This window comes from Manis javanica, chromosome 11 (assembly GCF_040802235.1).
Source record: "Manis javanica isolate MJ-LG chromosome 11, MJ_LKY, whole genome shotgun sequence".
Classification (NCBI taxonomy): domain Eukaryota; kingdom Metazoa; phylum Chordata; class Mammalia; order Pholidota; family Manidae; genus Manis; species Manis javanica.
The window spans coordinates 54,293,325-54,313,368 of NC_133166.1; the positions used below are offsets into that span (position 1 = coordinate 54,293,325).

A 20,044-nucleotide genomic window follows, 5' to 3' on the forward strand; every position below is an offset into this window, starting at 1 on the left:
ATTAACTCTAATGCAAATAATAGTACCTCTCCACTGGGCTGCTGTGAGGGTCACAGGAGGTAATGTAAGGGAAGCCCTTTGTTAGCAGTTCAGACTAGAACACCTCCCTTGATAGAGTACACTAATCAGGAAGCCCCTTCTCTGCCTTTCCTCCAACCTTATGCCTTCTGACTAAATGAAGGGGACCATCAGCTTGTAGAACCAGTGTTGGGCCTTTCTTCCACTTTTTCACTCTAAGTACAACAGGCCATCGGACATATTAATTTACTTAACTTTAACATCTTTGGATGGAATGTGCCATGTGGTGTCTTTCTCCCTTTTCCCTCCCCCTTAAGGATGGAGGAATGAAGTGGTTATCGGCCCAGTCAGGTGTCTGCAGCTACTAGGCTGTGGGCCTGTGTTACTTGGATGCTAGCTCTCAAGTGTCTGGCTGAGAACTACCTGCCTTGTAGTACTTCCCTGGGAAAGCAGAACCTCAAACTGATTCAGGCTGTGAAATACAGTGTCCCCCGTTGTCTACGGGACAGCACTTATAACCCTATGCCTTTTTGTCCTGTGCTTCCGGCTTTCTTGGGCAGCCAAGACAGTGTGTCCAAAATGCAGACTCCAGGCTTTAAAGTGAAAGCAGGGACTGGTTAGTTAGGTTTTCTTGGGAGCACTGGGCACGGATATAAGGACACGAATACAAACACACATATACTCAGGAGAAACAAAAGGCAGTTCATTAGAGGACACAGGGTGTCATCATGGAAAAATTGTTGAAGGAAGATAAGGGGACTACTGAGGAGAGGCCATTGATTCGCCAGTGTAACCTCAGGCTAGTTGGGTAGCTTCTCTGGGCTTCTTTTACCCCAGTGGTAAAAGGAGGAGGTTGGATGAGACTAGAGATCTTTCAAATTGTGCCCCAAGTAACTCCAAAGGTTCCCTGGAGCCCTTGTAGGGGTTTCTGGGGCTGAGAGGATGGGTATGAGGTGGGTTAGGCTCTAGACTTCTCCCTGATTTGTATAAAAGACATCTCAGCTTTTATACAAAAACTTTAGGATAAGATTTCATTTGAACAAAAGAATCTGTACTTAAGAAGAGTTTGCAAAGAACTGGATTAGATGGTCTTTGGAGATTCCTTTAAGCTCTGCATTTCTGTGATTTGCCTCTTCCTCCTCAGTGTCTAGGGGACCGAGGTGGTCCTGCACACCACGTTCCCTGCTGTTGGACATGTTCCGATCTTGCCACTGGTTTCTGAAACGCCTCTCACATTTGGATCTGTACACTACATTCTTCTCAGTGGAAAGGTTTTCAAGGAAGACATATTACTCTGTTACTTTTTCTAGAAAAGAGTCTTTTGGAAAAATTGCATTTTGTGTATCCCATCTTGGCACAACTATTTCTGAGTGAGGAGTTTTCTGGCAGTAGATGTGTATGACAACAAACTATGTTTGTCTTATGGTCCTGAATGTATTCTATGGCGTCTCTGAGTGCCTGTGTGGAAAATTACAGGCTTCTGGACCAGTGGATAAAAGGGGTGGTTAAGATAAAACCAAAATAAAAGACGAATTTGACTCTAAGTCTATATTGAACCTAAATTTGAATGGAGTGGAGATCTTGGATGATCTAAATCTATAAAAACTCTACTAAGAATGTTGGTTGAAGAAAAGAGATGGGGGTTGGGAAGATGGGGCCAGAAGAAGAAATGGAACATTTCAGAATCTCCAGCTTAGCCTCCTTCTGGTGTTTCAACCAGGCGCTAATAAAGGTAACGTTAATCAGGCATGTAAGAGTAACATAGTGACTAAGACCAGATTCTGGAAGAAGACTTCTTAAATTTGAATCCCTGCTTGGCCATTTGCTGCTAGCCTGGGAAGCTTATTTAACACACTTGCCTCCCAGTTCCCTTATCTGTAGAGTAGGGAAAAAGAATACATCTCTTATAGGTTGTTGGGTAATTAAACAAGTTAAAACCTGGGGAGTGACAAGAGCCCAGGCTTAGAGTAGCTCTATTATCTCCATGCTGGCCTGTTACATTTATTGAAAGAATTAAACAAGGAAACTTGTTTAATTAGACTGAGGTGGCTTAATGCCTTGGTAGCCTGTGTAAACAAATCAAAATCTAAGCCAGAGTTGATTGTAAATGCACTTATATCCAGAAAAGCTGTATTTAAGAATAGCCAATCACAAATAGCCAGCAAGGCTCTCCCGCATAAGGCAACTGCTTAAGCTGGAGCCAAACAATTCCCTTGCTTTGCTTGCCTGCTCCGTAAGAGACTTCCCCTAGCTTTTGTTGTCAGCATGCTCCTAACCACTTCCAGTTTGGTGATGCCCGGTCAGGACTGATGTTTGCTTAAATACACACTTGAAAATGTTCATGTGCCTCAGCTTATCTTTGAATGCACTCATTCCATTAAATTCTCACAATCCTTTGACATGAGGCAGTTACTTACTATCTCCATTTTACAGATAAGGGCACTGAGGCACAGAGAGGTTAAGTAACTTGGCAATGGTTACACAGCTAATAAGGGGTAGCCAAGTATTTTAGGGCAGGCTGCCTGCCTCCAGAACCCAGCCTCTTAACCACCATGCTACTCTATCTCTGGGTGATCTTGAGGTGGTTGTGTGGGGATAGGGAGGAGAGACTCACACATGTATAGGGCATCTACCATGTTCCACACATTGTGCTAGAATCACTCACCTGTCTTACTTTGGTTGTTTTTTACAATAACCTGGGGAAGTAGCTATCACTACCTTCTTTTTAGGATGAAGAAAGAGAGGTGTCAGTCTTGCTGGGTGTCACCCAGTGGGGCAGTGGCATGCCTGAGTTGAACACCATCGACACAGGCGCTCAAGTTGGCCTCTGTCCTGTCACTCTGTTCTCAGCACTGGCCTCAAGGGAAACCTTCCCTCTCTGTTGGTTCAAGATCCCTGGATCTCATGGTCTCACAGGCACAGTCTTTCTCTTAATGTACAGTGGAAATTTTGGTTTCTCATTGACTCCCTGGTGCTTAGTATGGTTTTTGGGACAAAGACGACACTCAGTACATGTACACACCACAGAAGTGAAATAAAAGGCAAGTCACCTGACATAAGGCTGGAGGTTCCAGTCCTTTTTCGTACATATAGTGGGCACCTCGCTTTTCTAAAACCTACTCCCTTCAACCTAGACCAATGTTTTTCAGTCATTTCTTTTCTCCTCCAATCTGCTTCTCTTACTATTATCACAGGAGAGAGCACATGCTGAAAACAAAAGTGAGTTAAAAGAGTACATTTAGGTAAATTCATAGATGATGCCATTAGTGGGAGAGTTGTAGGGTGATGGTGAAATGTATGAGCTTTGGATAAAGATTCCTGTCTCTATTATCCTGATACTATTTTTAGAAATGTGTCTGTTGGAGAAATTACCTTTTTCTATGCTCTATTGTCTCAACCATTTAAGAATGAACATCTTCTTTCAGTGGGTGTGTATGACAACAAACTCCTGCCACCTGGAAGACATTAGATGAGGCATTGACTTTTCAGGGCCTCCGTTTCCTCCTCTGCAAGTACTTGCCATGATTCCTGGTGCATGTAAGTTCTCAGCAAATGGCAGCTTTTATGGTCGATGGTGAGAAATGCAGATGTAGGTTGAGATTGCTGACCTTTGATTATTACCAGGCCAAGTAGGATAGTGTCACCTTCCACAGTGGGGAAGGAACTGTCCAGGCAGGCTATATCTATTAAATCATTTGATTCCTTACACCATTCTTCCAAGGTAGGTGCCATCATTATCATCTAAAATTTCCTAATGGAGAAACAAGCAAATAATTTGCCCAATATCACACAGCTGGTAAGGCCCAAGCAGGATCTGAGGCTAGGCAGGTGGCACCAGCGTTCACAGGCCTCACCATTATGCTATTGTCTGGATACCTCTGAAGGAGGCAGAATCTAAAGTTGAAGAGACAGCAGTTTTCTTAGGCATCCCAGGTTGCTGGCAGGATCCTTGAAAGCAAGGACGAGTTGTAAACCTGCTGTTCCTTAAAACACCCGGCATGGACTTTAGCACAAATAAGCGCTCAACCAATTCTGGTTGGCAGACTGTATATTTGCTTTATTTCCTCTGAGGATGTCTTTCCCCAGTCTCCTATATCCAACTCGTCCTTTAGCTGTTACCGCTGTCTGTTCTGCTGACCAGGAGCACCAATTTAATAGTGAGTATCCATGAGGTAGTCACCCTGATAGTCCCTCCTTGGCTATGAGCTCTGTGGAAGTAACGGATCTTTGTGTGATTTCCAACACAGAAGGCCTCATGGACTTTGCCAACAGCAAAGTCAATGGTTGGCAGAAGCATAATGAAAATGAGGAAAGGAATATAGATTTTGTTCAACCAAGGTTGAATTATGAAATAGCTGACACACTATGTGACTGTATTTCTAATCTCCCTTCTTTGCATAAAGATACTGGAAGTCAACCAAATCAAAGGTTCTAAGTTTTGGGTCAGCCTGAATGAATCTGAAGCAATAATGGCTATACAAAGGCACGGATATGAGAAGCCAGCCATGGGCATCCTCCACAAAAGGCATGTTCTTGAAGACAGAATTTTCTTCACCCAACAACAGAATTTCCTACCAAACACCAGTCCTCTGATAACACATGAGGGCTTACTTTCAGAGAGAGATGCTGTGTTGATGGTTTGAGGAATGGATGACACTGACTCCCCTGGGCAGTCCCTGCTATTGGCTGGAGGTCGGCATGGTGCTAACAGTGCTGCCATTGAAGTTGTGCATGTTGAATAGACCAGGCCCTCCAGCCATGGCTAATTTACTTTATTAATCTGGGAACCACATAATGAAACCTAGGCTATCAGTAGACAATTAATCCTTTAGTTAATAAAGACCTAATCTTCCTCTGGGTGAGTGACACCAGACTGGCTGGGTGAACTAAACTATTTGAACCTTAGCGTCCTTGTCTGTCAGTGGGAATGATCACACATGTAGTTTGATAACGTGTGTGACCACACTGACCTCCAGGTCTCCAGACTGAAGTGATTTATGCCAGTTGTTATCCAGAGGCATACCTTTGGTAGATGATCACCTTGGTGAGGAAATATTATGTTAAATATGTAGATGGAGTATAAAGCTAAACCTGATTTCAGAAATGTTGAAATGTGAATTTGGTAAACATAATAATTAAAAAATATATATGATAGGCCAGGATTGTCAGCAATATAAAAAATAGTAAGGCCTAGCTGTGACCTTCAAGTAAGAGACACTCAAACAGAGAAATCATGAGGAAGGATTTAGAGGGAGCATAGAATTTCAAGTCCAAGTCTGAGTTAGGGATTGTGGGACTTGGAGGGACCAAGGTGACTAAGCACTGAAACAATTAGAAAAAGCTTCTTGTGAGCATTTGAGCTGGGCCATGCAAAACTGGACTGATTTTCTAAAAACGGTTGCTTATTATGTGCCATGCACAACAAATTGTGAAGTAGGGACTGTTATTACCCCTGTTTTACAGAAGGGAAAACTGAGTCTCAGAGAGCTTCTACAATTTGTCCAGGTCACACAATTAACAAGTAGCAGAGCCAGGATTCAGTCCTAGGATTTCCAGACTTGAAGCCCAGTCCATCGCTCAGGAGGCTTTGCAATGTTTGGATGACTGGGAGGAGAGGATCCTTCAAACAGGAGGGAACCTGACCATGTGTGGGAGGAGAGAACGAGCATGGTGCAGCCCAAGACTGCTCATGAATGTTGGCTCATGTCTTACACATGCAACCACATGGCAGCCTTGGAATTGTGAGTTGTGGAGTTTGGGGTATCAGCCACTATGAACAGTGTGTATGTGTGTGTGTGTGTGTGTGTGGTGTCTGGCCAGTTTGGGGTATGAGCCACTATGAACAGTGTGTGTGTGTGTGTGTGTGTGTGTGGTGTCTGGCCAGTTGATGAACTTTGCTTTTGAGGCCTCAAATCTTTGCTCTTCAGGAGCAAATTTGCACAGGTTGGCAATGAGCCTTGGTTAAAAATTTGATTTTTTCTTGTTCTTCACTCATGTATTTTTTTCCCAGGATTTTGCTGCTATTTCATAGGGAAGTTCCTGCTGGCTTTTCTTTTCCCACCAGTTCCAAACTAATACTCTTTTCTTTGTTGTTTCCTTGCCATCGTTCACTATCTTCCACAGTTTAACCTGCCCTTGAAAAGTACAAAGGTCCAAATCACACACTGAGTTTCCTGAGTTTGGTTATGTTCAGGAACTCATTGAGAGAAATAGTCTTGGTTGTAAACATAGAATTGTGTTAAGAACTTAGGCATTGTGCTTTTTACAGAATTTCAGTTTATCACTATTATAAGCTGTCCTGATTTATTGCTTTATTACAGAGTTTGTCACCATAGCCTAACGGATACTTATAAATCTGAGGGGAGAGCCCTCAAACTTGGGAAGCTGCCCAGCCTCACAAAGAGGTTCATATCAATGCTAACTCATCTGTCCCTTGGACTTGCAGACTTGAGGAGGTTCCAATGAGGAATTTGTCACTCCCCAAGATGCATGTCCAGGGTCCACATTTTGGGAAGTTATTGCTGAACTGTTAGAGTTAAAGTGAGGACAGGTATCTTCTTTGGTCCTGGACATCATGCTAACCTGCATCTCTTTTCATGAAATGATGCTTTAATTCCTTCTCAATGTGTGAAAGCAGAAGCAGATTCAGTTCCATTTGGAGTTGACAGGTATTCCTTTGGTTCCAAAGAACCAATGAGATATGGGACTTGGCTGAGCATTTTCAGGTGATGCAGTAACTATACAGATAACCGTGGTGTTGCTAAGAGCTAAAGTCAGAGGAGAAGGTAGCTAAGGAAAAGCCAGTACTAGAAAGGACACTGGGTTTTGCGTCTGATAGATATGGGTTCAAATCTCAGTGCTATCACTTGGGACCTATTTACTTATCTCCTTGAATCATGGTTTCCTCTCCTAGAAGCCTAGATAAATAACTTGTTACTTCATAGTATTTCAGTGAGGACTAAACAAGATCATGTAGTATAGGAAGTACTTAGCTCAATGCCTAGCATGTATTAAACACTCAATAAATGATGGTTATACCATTCCTACTCTACTTCTCCTAATTATTATCATTATTATTCAACTTATCCAAGCCTCAGTTTCCTAATCAGCAACATGAGAATAATATTAGCCACTCATTAGATTAACTGGAATAATACAGGCATATGCAGCTGGCACAGAGTAGATATTCATCCATCCATTTGCTCATTTTCAGTCTCATAGCTGGTATCCATCAAAAGTTTATCAAGCTTGGGAATCAGGAACAGACCACCATATTTTCCCAACAGTTCTTAATTATCTTAAATGGAGCAATATTTTTTTAAGAGTTTATTCCCTCATCCAAACATTTTTTTTCTGAGCTCCAATGTGCCCTTCTGGGAGCAAAGAAGCTACAGGAATCTCAACATCTCACTTTATAGAGAGGCCAATAAATCGGCCACATGGCTGCAAAGATGCCAGGTGGCTCACTTCACACCTTTCTATGCAAGCCTGGTGGGCAGAGCCTTGGTGAGTTCACCTTTCTGCAGTGCCCATAGGAGAATGGATGCCACCTGCCTCTATGGGAAGGGAATGGCTGCTTGGGCTTTCGGGCTGTAGAGTTATAGCCACCCTGGGCTGCAGCTGTCACAGGGCAAAGTTCAGGTGGATCCTCAGCATTAAGGCAGAGGGAAGATTTTGCACAAGGCCTTCCAAGGGAGGATACAGTCAAATGGAGTCAAGAGTTCTAGCCAAAGCAAGCAATGAGCTGCACAATCGGCCTGCAGACATGCTGTGCTGCGGGAGGCCCAGTACAGGGGTCTAATGCTGTGGGTAGACTCAGGGGATAGGCAGAGATGGCCAGGCTGACTCTGCACCTGTTCCAGTCTCTGGGCAGCTGGTCACCGCACACTGTGGGGGGAACCTAGCCTTGGAATGTTACCTGACACCCTCTGACCACTGCTGTTTAACCAAGCTTCCATCGGAACTGGAAGCTTGATGCAGGACACCTTTAGTCTCTGAGCCTGAAGAAGTTCATGTCTCCTGCCCACAGGTGAGTAGAGTTGACCTCCGGTCAGGCCAAACAATACTCAGGAGGGGTAGTACTGTTTCAGGGCCCCTTGAAATTGATGAGATGGTTTAAGGTGATAGACAATTTAAAACAATCCACGATAGGTTTGGAGATGAGATCTGAAAATTTGTCAATTAGCTGCTAAATAAGGCACCTGCAGGTGGTATCTGCAAATGAGAGTTCTGTAAACTCCATCTAAGTACATAGGGAAAAGTCTATATTGGGGAAAAAGAGTTTTGATAAATCTAAAGCATGGTAGAGAAATAGGCAAAATTTCAAGTCCAGTTGTATAAACCTGAGCAAACACACACACACGCTGGCCATCAATGTTGCCACACGTACTCCCATCCTGCATGCATATACAGAGCCCACATAACATCTAGACACCCCTCCCAGTCACACTCCCTCCTATCTACCATGTTCCCCTCCCAGACATCCTGTCTTCCCCATAGACCAACCACACACAGCACATTTCCCCCAGGCCCCCACCATGCACACATTATACATACAGCCATCAGATAAACACAGTCCCCTTAGGACGCTGATTAATAAAACTATTTTATCTATAATTACACTTGACTGATAATAATGTGCTCAGAGCCTGCATGGTTAGACTGGATCAGATTGTAACATGCAGATTAGGGCTGAACTCCCTTTGAACTCTGGCTACACTGCTGGTCTCCCCAGCCCAGGGATTACAAATGGCTTTAGCTGGATTCCCCGCAATGGAACCAGGAGGGTAAAGCAGAATTCTGTCTCTCCTTGGTTCTCTTTTCTGTCCGTCGCTGCACAGATGATATCTCTGAAAACACATGGCCCAAACTAGGAGGAAGGCCTAAGTCAAATCACCTTCTCTAACCTACCACGGTGTACCCTGCTGGATCTACGTTCAAATCAATGTCACTCTCAGATCCCATCAGAGGAAGTGGCTCTGAATGCTGTCTTGAAGACTGACACTTAAATATAAACAGTTTAATTCCCTGATCTTGGGCTCCCGGGGATGGGCTCCAGTGAGCCATAATTAACTCTTTAAAGTCACCACCGTGTCCTGCAAATAGTAAAATACCTGATTCCTTATGATGTAACGCGGAATGGAGGCAGTGAGGAGGCCTTTGAGGCTAATTACATGTTGGAATGAGGTTAATAACATGCTGAAGATTCTTTGTGTGGCTCTCCTGACATTGACAAGTCACTTGGTAACATGCTAGGGCTACAGCCAGGGATGGCTTTTAAAGAAGGCAGGGGTCGGAAACTAAGCTCGACAGGCCCCTAATGTCATTCTCTAATCTACTCCCTTCCCTGGGACCAGCACCACACCCCCATCCCGATTTCCAGGAATTTAGAGATCTTGATTTTAAATGCCAGTGGACCTGGAGAGGCAGGCTGACAGCCACATGGGTCTCAGCTTTCTTGGGCATTTTATAGCAGCAGAATTTAGCCCAGGATGGCATCCGAAGCCCATTATCTGATGGGATGCTTTTGGGCTAAGCAGAAGGTATATTGGGACAAATAAACAAAGTGTGCATCAAATTAACCAGATCACAGGAAAATGCACGGTAATGAATCCTGACACTAGCCAGCTAAAGAGCAACATTACTGTGGTCCCATTCTGCAGGCGAGCACACTGGCATTTGAGAGTCATTTAGGGAGACCCCAAAACTTGCTCCTTTCCCATCCTTCTGCTTGGAACTAAACATTATCCCCTGCAGAGCTGTTCCAAGGAACTCCAGCCTAGACTCGAGGGGGCCAAGTGCTGCTTCTCTGACTGTGCAACATTCCCTATCTGGGTGAAATTGGGTGCAAATGAATCTTACAGGTAGACTAGAGGGGGGAAAGCAGCTGCAAAAGACCATCATGCTTCCTAGAGAGGCTCGTCCTACCCCTTAGGAGTGGTGATGGGGGCTGGTTCAAAGCTACAATGTATATAAATAGGAGCCTCAAGGCTTCCTGAGTACTTGAACGAAGACACCCTCTTTTCCTCCCTGGTGGAAGGACTGGGGCAAGTCCAGCTCTGCCCAGTGGATGCCAGCGTTTCCTCCCCACCAGGTGCCCTTTCTTCTCCCGGTGCCCCGGGACACGCAGCACCCACCTTAGCTCACTCGCCCCGCCGGGCGGGAGAGCGCTCGGGTCCTCCAGTGTTGTCATCGCCCTGTCCGCAGAAGGCCCTGGTTGGGGGGGCCCCTCTTCCTCAGGGGGAAAGGCACCGCATGGCTGCCCCCAGGCAGGCGACACCTCCTTGGGGTTTCCCAGCCCCAAGCAGCTCTCCGGTGGCAGCAGGGTCCCGGAATGGCCGCCGGCAGGTGAGTCTCCCACCTCCACAATGCCCAGGTGTTCGCAGAAGGTTAGGCGAGTCTCTTGTTTTGACGGTAGCTGCAAAAGAGGGACAGGTGCCCACAGAGAGACACCTGCTCACCAGCTGGAGGTTGCGGAGGCCCGTGCGCTCTGCAGGGGCGGCCGGTGGGTCCGTGGCCTGCTGTGGAGGTGATGTGCGGCATCTGGAGGAGCCAAGGGGAAATGTGTCAGGCAGAGTTGTCAGCACCTCAGCATCCTGCCGGATGGTAATTATCAGGGCCTCGTGCCACCCAGGAGAGGGAGGGCAATATTTTTATCCCATTTTATAGGAGGCTAAGTGGAGGCCCAGGGAGGTCAGACAACCACTTTAACCAGTCAGTCAGAGGTTAAACTTGGCCCTGAGGGGGGTGACTCAGAGGTTACCAGGGGAGCTTGGGTGAAGCCAGGCCTGTGGGGACAGCCATAGGCAGGTCTGCCCCACGGCAGCTGTGGTACCCAGCACAGTGCAGCCTCCTGGCCCCTGTGGCGCCCCCTTACGCCTGCCAGCTCTGCCTGCTCCCTAACTCCTATGTGACTCTGCTTTCTATTCTGACCTGTTTGGCACTGTCTAGAGCACAGCTCCCCACTCCCAGGGTAGCGTGGGGGAGGTTGACACTAGTCTCCTGAAATATGTATGAAGAAAAATGTCCCTGGCCTGCTAAATTAGGACAGGGTGCCATCTGTATTTCATTCTTGTGATTCACAAAGTATGTCAGCCTATTGAAATTCTGAGATGTCTTCCAGTAAAGAAATCTGTTTAATTTTGTTTACCCGAGCATTTGCCAAACTTATTTGAGCAACTCCTTCTAGTAACTCTCATTTACAAACCACCAGACAGCATGGTGGGAAATTCTAAGGGAGACGGTTAACTCCCCAAGAGTAGGGATTGTGCCTCTTTCGCTGGCGTGGTCCCTGTACCACACAGTCATGACGGGCTCAGTAAACTGGGCAGAACTGAGTGGCACCATTATTTCCCTAGTTCCTCAGGCTTGAAGGCCTGAAGTCAGTTTTAGTACTCATTCCTCAGAGCCCTTGCATGAAGCCAGCCACCATTTCATACTGACTTCCCCCAGCCTTGATGTTTCTCTCATATCTGTCCTTCTCTTACAGCCAGTGTCAAATGATCTACCACCTTCACAAAGAGGTCTTTCTGACCTCAGTGTAGTCATGTTGCTCAACCCCAGGGGGCACCATTTCTATAGAGCACAACACCCATGGTGCCTGCAGGAATTATGCAGTATGGCTGCCTCCTTACTCACAGACGCCTTGTATTAGTTTTCTTTCATTACTTAACTGTGTTTACTTATCTACTGATTTGCTTGTTGGTCATCTCCAGGACACACTTAGTTATTGTGCAGGTTGCTCACTGCAATAGAGGGCTGGGCCAGGCATCACCTTGTGCCTTTTGTAGCGTTCCTGCATCCACACTGAATTGCAAATCCCTATGCACAGTAAGGTAGAGGAGGTAGACATCCAGCCTGGGCTCTGCCTTCTGGGTGTCCTGGAAGGGCCTGCATCTTCTCATAAAGATGCTTTTATTCAGTTTGCACAAAAAGGTTATCTACTTGTCTAACTGTGCACCTGTGGGTCATGTCCACACAGCGGGGACCTTTTATCTAATTTACACATAGGCACCATGTGGGATAGCCTCATGGGCTCTTCCATAAAATGTAAGATCCTTTAAGTTTGGATTTTTCTCTCCATTTTCCTCTGCTAATTTAAATGTTATTTTTTCTTCAATGGTCCCCTTAGCCTCATGTCCTCCAGTGATCCTGGGGCCTGCACGGGTCTCCATTGGTATTGAAACTTTTCCAACACATTCATCCACCACAATGAGCCCTTAGCACAGGTTATAGGGCATTGCCTTGTATCTTTTTTTGTACTTTTTGGGAATTGCACCTAGGAGCTCAATAAACGTTTGTTGTGAAGATAATATCCTTGAACCCAGGGTGAATGAGGAACGGGAAATGGTTTTTATCTTACATGCCAAACTGCGTTGCTGGCTGTGACTGCCTAAGGAGTCGTGCTTAAAAGGATCCTGATGCTGTGTATAAGAAGTGCTGTAATCTAGTGGCAGTGTTTTTTTGTGTGTGTGGCAGGTGAAGCATAGGCACATCTGTTTGCTGTTCCTGAGCTGGACCTTGCAGAGGTTCAGTGTTACTAGCTCATGGGATTGAGGGATGTGTAGGACTGAAGGAATTCTCAGGTAGAAGACTTGGTAATACACCTCCCTCTCAGGCGCCCAGCCTCTGTGTGTGGGTCTTTCTCATCAAAGTTCCCTGGGTCAGAAGGGAGAAGCCAAAATGATAGGAGAGAGCCTTTCTTAGAGTGTCAGTCTGTGGCTTCATGTTGTCTTGACGTGGCCGCAGGAAAGAAACTGTTGCAGCAGGGGCCAAGGTGGGTAGGGTGCTCCACTCGCAGACTTTTGGGGGTAGCCCAAGCCAAGTAAACCTGATCCCTGCTTTTGTCCTATAATATTGGGAGATGGGAAGCTTTTAGCTCCCTAGTTTTAGAGGAACACATATTTGTGTCTGGGTAAGACAAGAAGGAAATACCTTTTAATGGTGTGTGAAAAATGTAGTAGCAAAAAATAACAAAGAAAAAATAAAAAGGAAAGAAGTCATCTATAACTTCTCATCCTGAACACAATAGTTACTCTGGGCAGTTTATTCACAACCTTCAACAAATATTTGCTTTGTGGCTATCATTAGCCAACCACTGGGTGTTGGGCTGAAATAATACACAAAGTCTTGAGTATCTAAAAGATAAACATAAGATTCCTTTTTGTTGATCGTAAAGTGTAATGGGCTGAGAGATTGCTGCCTGAAAGATATGACCATGTCCTAAGCCTCAGAAGCTATAACTATGATGTTATATATGGTTAACAAGATATGATTAAGTTAACGATCTTGGGAGGAGGAGTTTCTCTGGATTATACAGGTGGGCTCTAAATGCAATCACATGTATCTTTCTGAGAGAGAGGCAGAGGGCATTTAGAGACAGACACACAGATGAGGAGGCAGAGATTGGGGGCAATGTGGACTCAAGCCAAGGGATGCTGGCAGCTGCTTGAAACTGGAAGAGGCGGAATGGAACCTCCCCCAGAGCCTTTGGAGGGAGCATGGCCCTGCTGAAACCTCATTTCAGACTTCTGGCCTCCAGAACTGTGAGAGAGTAGGGTTCTGTTATTCTAAGCCACCAAGTTTGTAGTAATTTGTTATAGCAGCCCTAGGAATCGATTATCCAAGGTAAAATGTGTTCTCTGTAGAAAATGTAGACAAATCCAAAACAGAAGAAAAGTCACAGTAATTCTACAGTGAAGTAATTCTATAGGTAAGGGACATGCACACAAACATGCGTGCACGCGTGTGTGTGCACACACACACACACACACACACGATGGGATTATTCTGAACACCTTTCCATGTCTTGTTCTTCAACATGGTTGTACTGGCTTCCACCCTCTTCTGTACCGTGCTCATGTTGTGTGATTTATTTAGCTAACATTCTCGTGTTTGATGCCTTGGTAGCTTCCAGTTTTCCACTCGCACAAACACTATGGCAGATCTTTGGGATGGTAGCAACAGGGGCTGGGCCGGGTGGGGTACCACTCCAATACCCAGAGTACAGCAAGCCTCCCAGAGCCAAGCCAGGGAACCCGCAACCGGCAAGAGTCTAGGCAGGTGGGGCGGCACAAGGCTGGCCAAGCTTATTAGCATGAGGGAGTGGTTCGAAACCCAGAAAGCTTTTTTTTTTAATGAATAGGATTAAGGAAAGATTTATGACTCAGCTAAGAAGAGCAGGAAGGTGTTTTCAACTTCGGATTCAGAGAAAGATAGGTGACCGGGGCAGATATAGATTTATGGCCATACAATGGTGTTGCTTGGAATAAACATCGGTTAGAGGCTGCCTGTTTCTTCAGCCCTGCCCCACCCTATGGGATGCAAAGCTTAACAGAGCCATTTCTTGCATGAAACACATCCTTCCTTGAAGGGATGTGGCCTCCAGGAGAATTTGGAGTTACCCCAAATGTTCTATAGGAACAAACATGTATTACCTTTGCAATCAGAAAAAGGAAACATTTTATGTTTCTTTTCTTTGTAGTCACTGTCTTGTATTTTATCTTGTCTCCATATTTCCCTCTGGTGGGTGGAGGGTGACCTAAACTGGAGGCAGGAACAAATGAACTTGAGCTTAAAAAGCAGTGGTCAGAGAGTGAAATTCTGACCCAGGCTACCACCATGGGACCTGAAGATGAATCTAGAGGACATTATTCTAAGTGAAATAAAAGAGTCACAAAAGGACAAAAATTGTAGGATTCTACTTCTGTGAGGTCCCTAGAGTAGTCAAATTCCTAGAAACAGAAAGGAGAATGGTGGATGCCTGGATGGTGGGGGGAGGTGGAATGAGATGTTCCTATCTAATGAGAATTTCAGTCTGAGAAGATGCAAAAGTTCTGGAGATGGATGGATGGTGGCAGTGGTTACAACACTGGTGCACTTAACGCCACTGAATGGTACACCTAAAAATGGTTAACATGGTCAATTTTATTGTAGATTTATTCTTAAAAAATAGCTCTTTGAGGAGTCCTAGACAAGAAGATGGAGAAAGAACAGAGGGTAGGAGGGAGACAGAGAACTGTAGACAGGAATAATAGAAAAACTACTCAGATTTACCTGTCAAATTTACAAATCCATGTGCCAAGCGCTTTACATACCCATCTCATAAATCACAGCAAAACTCTGGGAGGTAAATGGTGATTTTTCCTGTTTTGTAGATGTGGAAGCTGAGGTTTAGTAGCCTCCCAAGGTTGTACTAGAACACAGCTGGGATTCAAACCCGTGTCCTCCTGTGTCCAGTGCCTACTTTCATTCTATTTATGGAGCCTTGACCACCACAGGATGTGCTTTGTATATCTGTTCATTTAATCCACATAACAACCTAGTCTGATTACAAATGACCTAGTCAATATCATCACCCCATTTTATAGACAAAGAAACTAAGACTTGGAAGTTAAGAGGTTTGCCTAATTGTGCACAGCTAATGAGTAGCAGACCTTGGATCCAGGTCCAGCTGGATTTGGAACCCATGTGAGTTTTTTCTATGGCTGACTGGCTTAGATAAAGTTCCAGGGTAGTGGTTCTTGTACTTTCTCCTTTCAGTCTGGTTCTCTGCTGCAACAGGTGAAGGAAATTATTGGTTGGTGTTCCCTTACATTAAAATTTAGTATTTAAGATGGCCTCTGGCTTACAGGGTCTCTTCCACTTCTTAGAAGTTTATGCAAGTCCTATCTTGCCTGCCTTCATTACTTTTCCAAAAACTCCTGACACCGACACAACCTTGACTCCAAGACACTTTATTATAATAATTTATGGACTCATCTGTCTTGCTTACCGGGTTATAAGCTTTAAGGGGTGTGGGCTCTGCCCGATTTCTCTGTTTCCTCAGTGCCTAGCCCTGTGCTCTACTCATAGGAAGGGCTCAATAAATATTTGTTCGAAGAAGGAATACATCTAGCCAGGGGGGAGATGATAAGTTTTTATTAACTTTTCTATGTAAGCCTCATGTGGCTCATAAATGAAATGCTCTGTGAAGAGAAGTGGTCACCTTCTGCCCCTACCTTGGTGTTCATCTCTATTCATCTGAGAGATACTGACTGAGCCCTGGTTAGGTGGGCTGGGAAGACAGAAGTAAGCATGATGAACCCCTGCATTTAAGGCACTTACAGTCTAAAAGAGAAGTGCAAAATTACACACAAATCCCAGGAACAGTGTAAATAGTGTTGCACATCCTGAAGAGAGATGAGATTTCTGGAGAAGGGCAAGAAGAGAGACAGAGTGAAGTTGTTCAGATCCCAGGCCTTGGCATCTAGGCTGCTTACAGTCTGTGTGACTCTGGAAAATGGCATAAATCCTCAGTTTTCTCATGTAAAAAAAGAGGTGGGGGTGGATTGTGGTTTGAATTGTGTCCCTTCAAAAGAGTTTGAGGTCCTAGGGCCAGTACCTGTGAATGTGGTTGGAAATAGTCTTTGCAGATGATTAAGTTGAGATGAGGCCATTGGAGTGGATCCTAATCCAATGTGACAGGTGTCCTTATAAAAAGGGAAATTTGGACACAGAGACAGCCACATACAGAGGGAAGACAATGTGAAGATACAAGGAGGATGCCATCTAAAGCCAAGGAATGTCTGGGGCTACAAGAAGGTGGAAGAGAGGCGTGAAACAGATGCCCCCTCTTAGCCCTTGGAAAGAAGTATCCACTGGACATTTTGATTTTGGACATCTGGCCTCCAGAACTGTGAGATAAATTTCTGCTTTTTAAGCCACCCAGTGTGTGGTACTTTGTTATAGCAGTCCTAGCAAACTAATATGGGGAAAGAACCATGCTTGTCTCATGGAGGTACAGGATTAGATGAGATAATATAGGCAAAGGGTTTAGCACAGTTTTTTTGTACATAGTAAGTGCTTGACAATTGTGGGTAGTATGAACATCATTGATCTACAGGAATCAGGCGAGATCTCACAGGGGTGGTGGCATTTGGATTAAGACTGGATGGGGTGGACGTTGTAAGGAGTGTAGGAGACAGGATTCATGGAACTGTCACCTGCAATGAAACCTTGGTCTCAGGGCAGACAGAGGCCAAGCCCTTAGGTTCTTGCCTTCTGGCCAAGGGGCAAGTAGCCATTGGGTAAAGTGGGAGATTCCACTGGTATTTTTGCCTCCGCTGCATTCCTTTCCTCTTCTTTTGATAACAGCCACTCAGTTTTCCTTCGGTTAGACCCCCACTCCCCTACTCCAGGCTGGCCAGTTAGAGGTGTCCAGCCTTCTGGGTCTCAAGGTGGGTCCAGCAGGGGGCATATGCTCCAAAAAGGCCAATCCGAGTTCTCACTAGGGATAAGTATAGATTCTGAGAAAGGGAGGATGTCTGTTTCTCTGGGATAAGGAACAGTAAGGAAATGAAGGTGGTGCTCCTTGGTGCCATTTTTCCTGACCAGAGGGAGGAAGTCATCTTTGGGATGATGAAAGAGGGCTCACTTGCAAACAGAACTAAATATGACAGTTGGAAAGTGATGGAGATGGATGGATGGGAAGAGAGAGAGAGGGAGAGAGGGAGACAGAGAGAGAGAGAGACAGACAGAGAGAGAGGAGAGAGGAGAGAGAGATAGAGAGAGACAGAGAGAGAGAGATCTCAAGATAGTGAGAAAGTGTTTGAGCCCCAGGATCCAGCATTCCTGAGTCCAGGTTCCCTTGACCTTTGCGTTGATCACCCACATCTACAGGAGTCATGACCTAGTTATCTTCATGGGGCCGCCTTTCTCCAAGGGCTAGCAGTTCTAGGGTAGGACCATTCAGGAGGGTAGCTCTGGTGGTTGTGGGAGGGAAAGTGGTGTCTGTCACAGCCCAGGGGATCACAGGACAGCAGAGACATCCAGTGCAATTTCCCATCAGGACTGGCTTCTATCTGTGACTTTCCCCCAGACGTTCTCATCATGCTCTAACATATGTTTGGGTCCTTCTTTTTTTGAGCAAAATTCTCTGTGTGGCATAGAGTTAGCCCTGGGAAGAATTTCAGAGATTTATAAGATGGGGCTCTTCTCAAATTCAGTGGAGAATTCTAGGAGTCTGAGCGGAAAGACCTCCCAGACTCTTGGAATGGCAGGAGCTAGGTCTTCTTGCCACTTCTGCTCAAGCATAATTTCTAGTACTCTTGGTGTGTCTGCCTCAGTGATTATCTAGTTGCTTTTCTCATCCATCATGAGAAGCTCTAGGATCCAGATTTCACCCTGTTGACCTTCATCCAAGTATGTGCAAATCTATGTGCAACTTGAGTCCTATGCAGATAGAACTCAAGTTTCTTTAAAGATCAACCACCTCTGAATGTCTGCTACTTATAATTTATGAATTTCTATTACACCCTCTCATCTAAAGATGATTGGTTAGTCAAAGAATTGAAAACTTTCAAAAGTTTATTATGCAATAAGCAGTTTATGTAGGAACACATAGTACATATTTTGTTGAGTCACATTTACATTTGTTACTTTTCTGCCAGGAGGCTGGAGGAAATGATGAATGTGATGGCTGCTCTAAGTGTGTGCTCTAAGACTATAAAACTGTGGGCCAGGCGACACAGGAGCACATATTATATTGAACTTTTGTACGCTTATAGATATAACTATGATAGTGTCTTTACAAACTGGTTTTGACTACATGTCCATATAAATCCTAATTACTGATTGAGGACTATTGGTGAATTCTACCCTTCTACTGAGTAATCCAACTAAGTATGTTTTTATGCCTAGAATAGTGCCTGACACACCGCAGGTGCTCAATAAGAAGTGGGTGAGTAAATGAATGAAGTATTCGTGGACTGTATTTCCCTTCTCCCTCAATGTTCCAGCTCTTCTGGACTTCTCATAGTTTCTGGAATGTTCTATCATCTTTCTTTCCTCAGGTCCTTTGCTCATGCTAGTCTCCCTACCTGGAGCACTGCATTCATCCAACAAATATTTACTGAGTGTTAATTATGTGTCAGACCCTTGGACAGGGACTGGCACCCAGTGAACAAAACAGACAACGGAGCTTATGTTCTATTGGGGAAGACAGACAATCAAGACAAATAAGGCATAGAGAAAAATATATGTGATATCAGATGAAGAAGAGAGCTATAGAGAAAGATAAAGCTCGGAAGGGGGAGAGGGTGTGTGGGTGGATGGGGGCAGTTGTTGAAAATTTTAAAGAGAAAGTAACCGCCGAGCAGCTAAGTCCCACTCACCTTTCAGGCCCTCCCTGAACCCCAGGACTAAGGGAGCAGTCCCTGTTTCAGTCCCATATCACCTTTACTTCCCTTGCCCTTACACTCATCACTGCCACAGCTACTGCATGAAAGTGTCTTCCCTGCCAGGCTGAACTTCCCCAAACCTGGGGCCCTGTCATCTCATTTACCACTCTATTCCTGGAACCTAAGACTGGGACTTGCATGTGAGAGACACTCTATGAATATTTACTGGGTGAACAGATGAGTGAAAATAGGACATTACTTAGAAAATGTCCTGACTTCCCATCAGCTGGAGCCCATAGATCCCAATATATTCCACTGCACAGCTTTTAGAGGCTGTCTGTTTTCCTACTTGCTAGGTGTAAAATATAAGTGATACACCGATTCTTTGGCTGTTGCACGTATTGGGAAACTTGGAAAACAAAGTATCAAATAAGTAGTGATCCTAAAATTGGTGCAGCACAGGCCTTCTGAAACTTGAATGTGCCTACCAGTCACCTGCAGACCAGATTTTACAGACATGGTTCAACAAGATACTCCAGCCCACATGCTCTTCTTACAATGCAACTCTGACATTTATTCCATTGAAATCTAGGGTCTGTTTCTCTTGGGTCTGGGTGGGACCATGACTATAGTGGAAGTGATACTATGTGACTTCTTAAAATGTTTGCTTTTGGAAATCAGCAGCTAGTCCGTGAAGAGACTTAATTCCAGGATCTTTCTTGGAACTGCTGGAAGGATTTCTCTTTCTCCTGGAATTTTACAAATCCTGCAGCTGCTGAGGGTCCACCATATGGTAGGAAACTGCTCAAGACGGAGACTCACACACAGGAAAGTAGAACTGTCACGGAGACCAACTCCTGATGATTATT

The 20,044-nt window shown here is 44.9% G+C and overlaps 1 protein-coding gene across 5 annotated transcripts in view; it reads right to left on the bottom strand.

Moving 5' to 3' along the window:
• ELF5 (E74 like ETS transcription factor 5) overlaps positions 1 to 10,676 on the bottom strand; it is a 50,709-nt gene extending 40,033 nt beyond the window's left edge. Inside the window, exon 1 of one of the 5 annotated variants that reach the window (XM_073216388.1) lies at positions 10,155 to 10,676. Coding sequence is in view for 4 of the 5 variants with exons in the window: in XM_017642158.3 (XP_017497647.3) it covers positions 10,155 to 10,210 (56 nt within the window). In the remaining variant the exon portion in view is untranslated. The remainder of the gene's footprint in view (positions 1 to 10,154) is intronic. The other 4 variants (XM_017642158.3, XM_073216387.1, XM_017642155.3 and 1 more) reach the window with 4 other exon arrangements.
• Between the last annotated feature and the right edge of the window lie 9,368 nt (positions 10,677 to 20,044).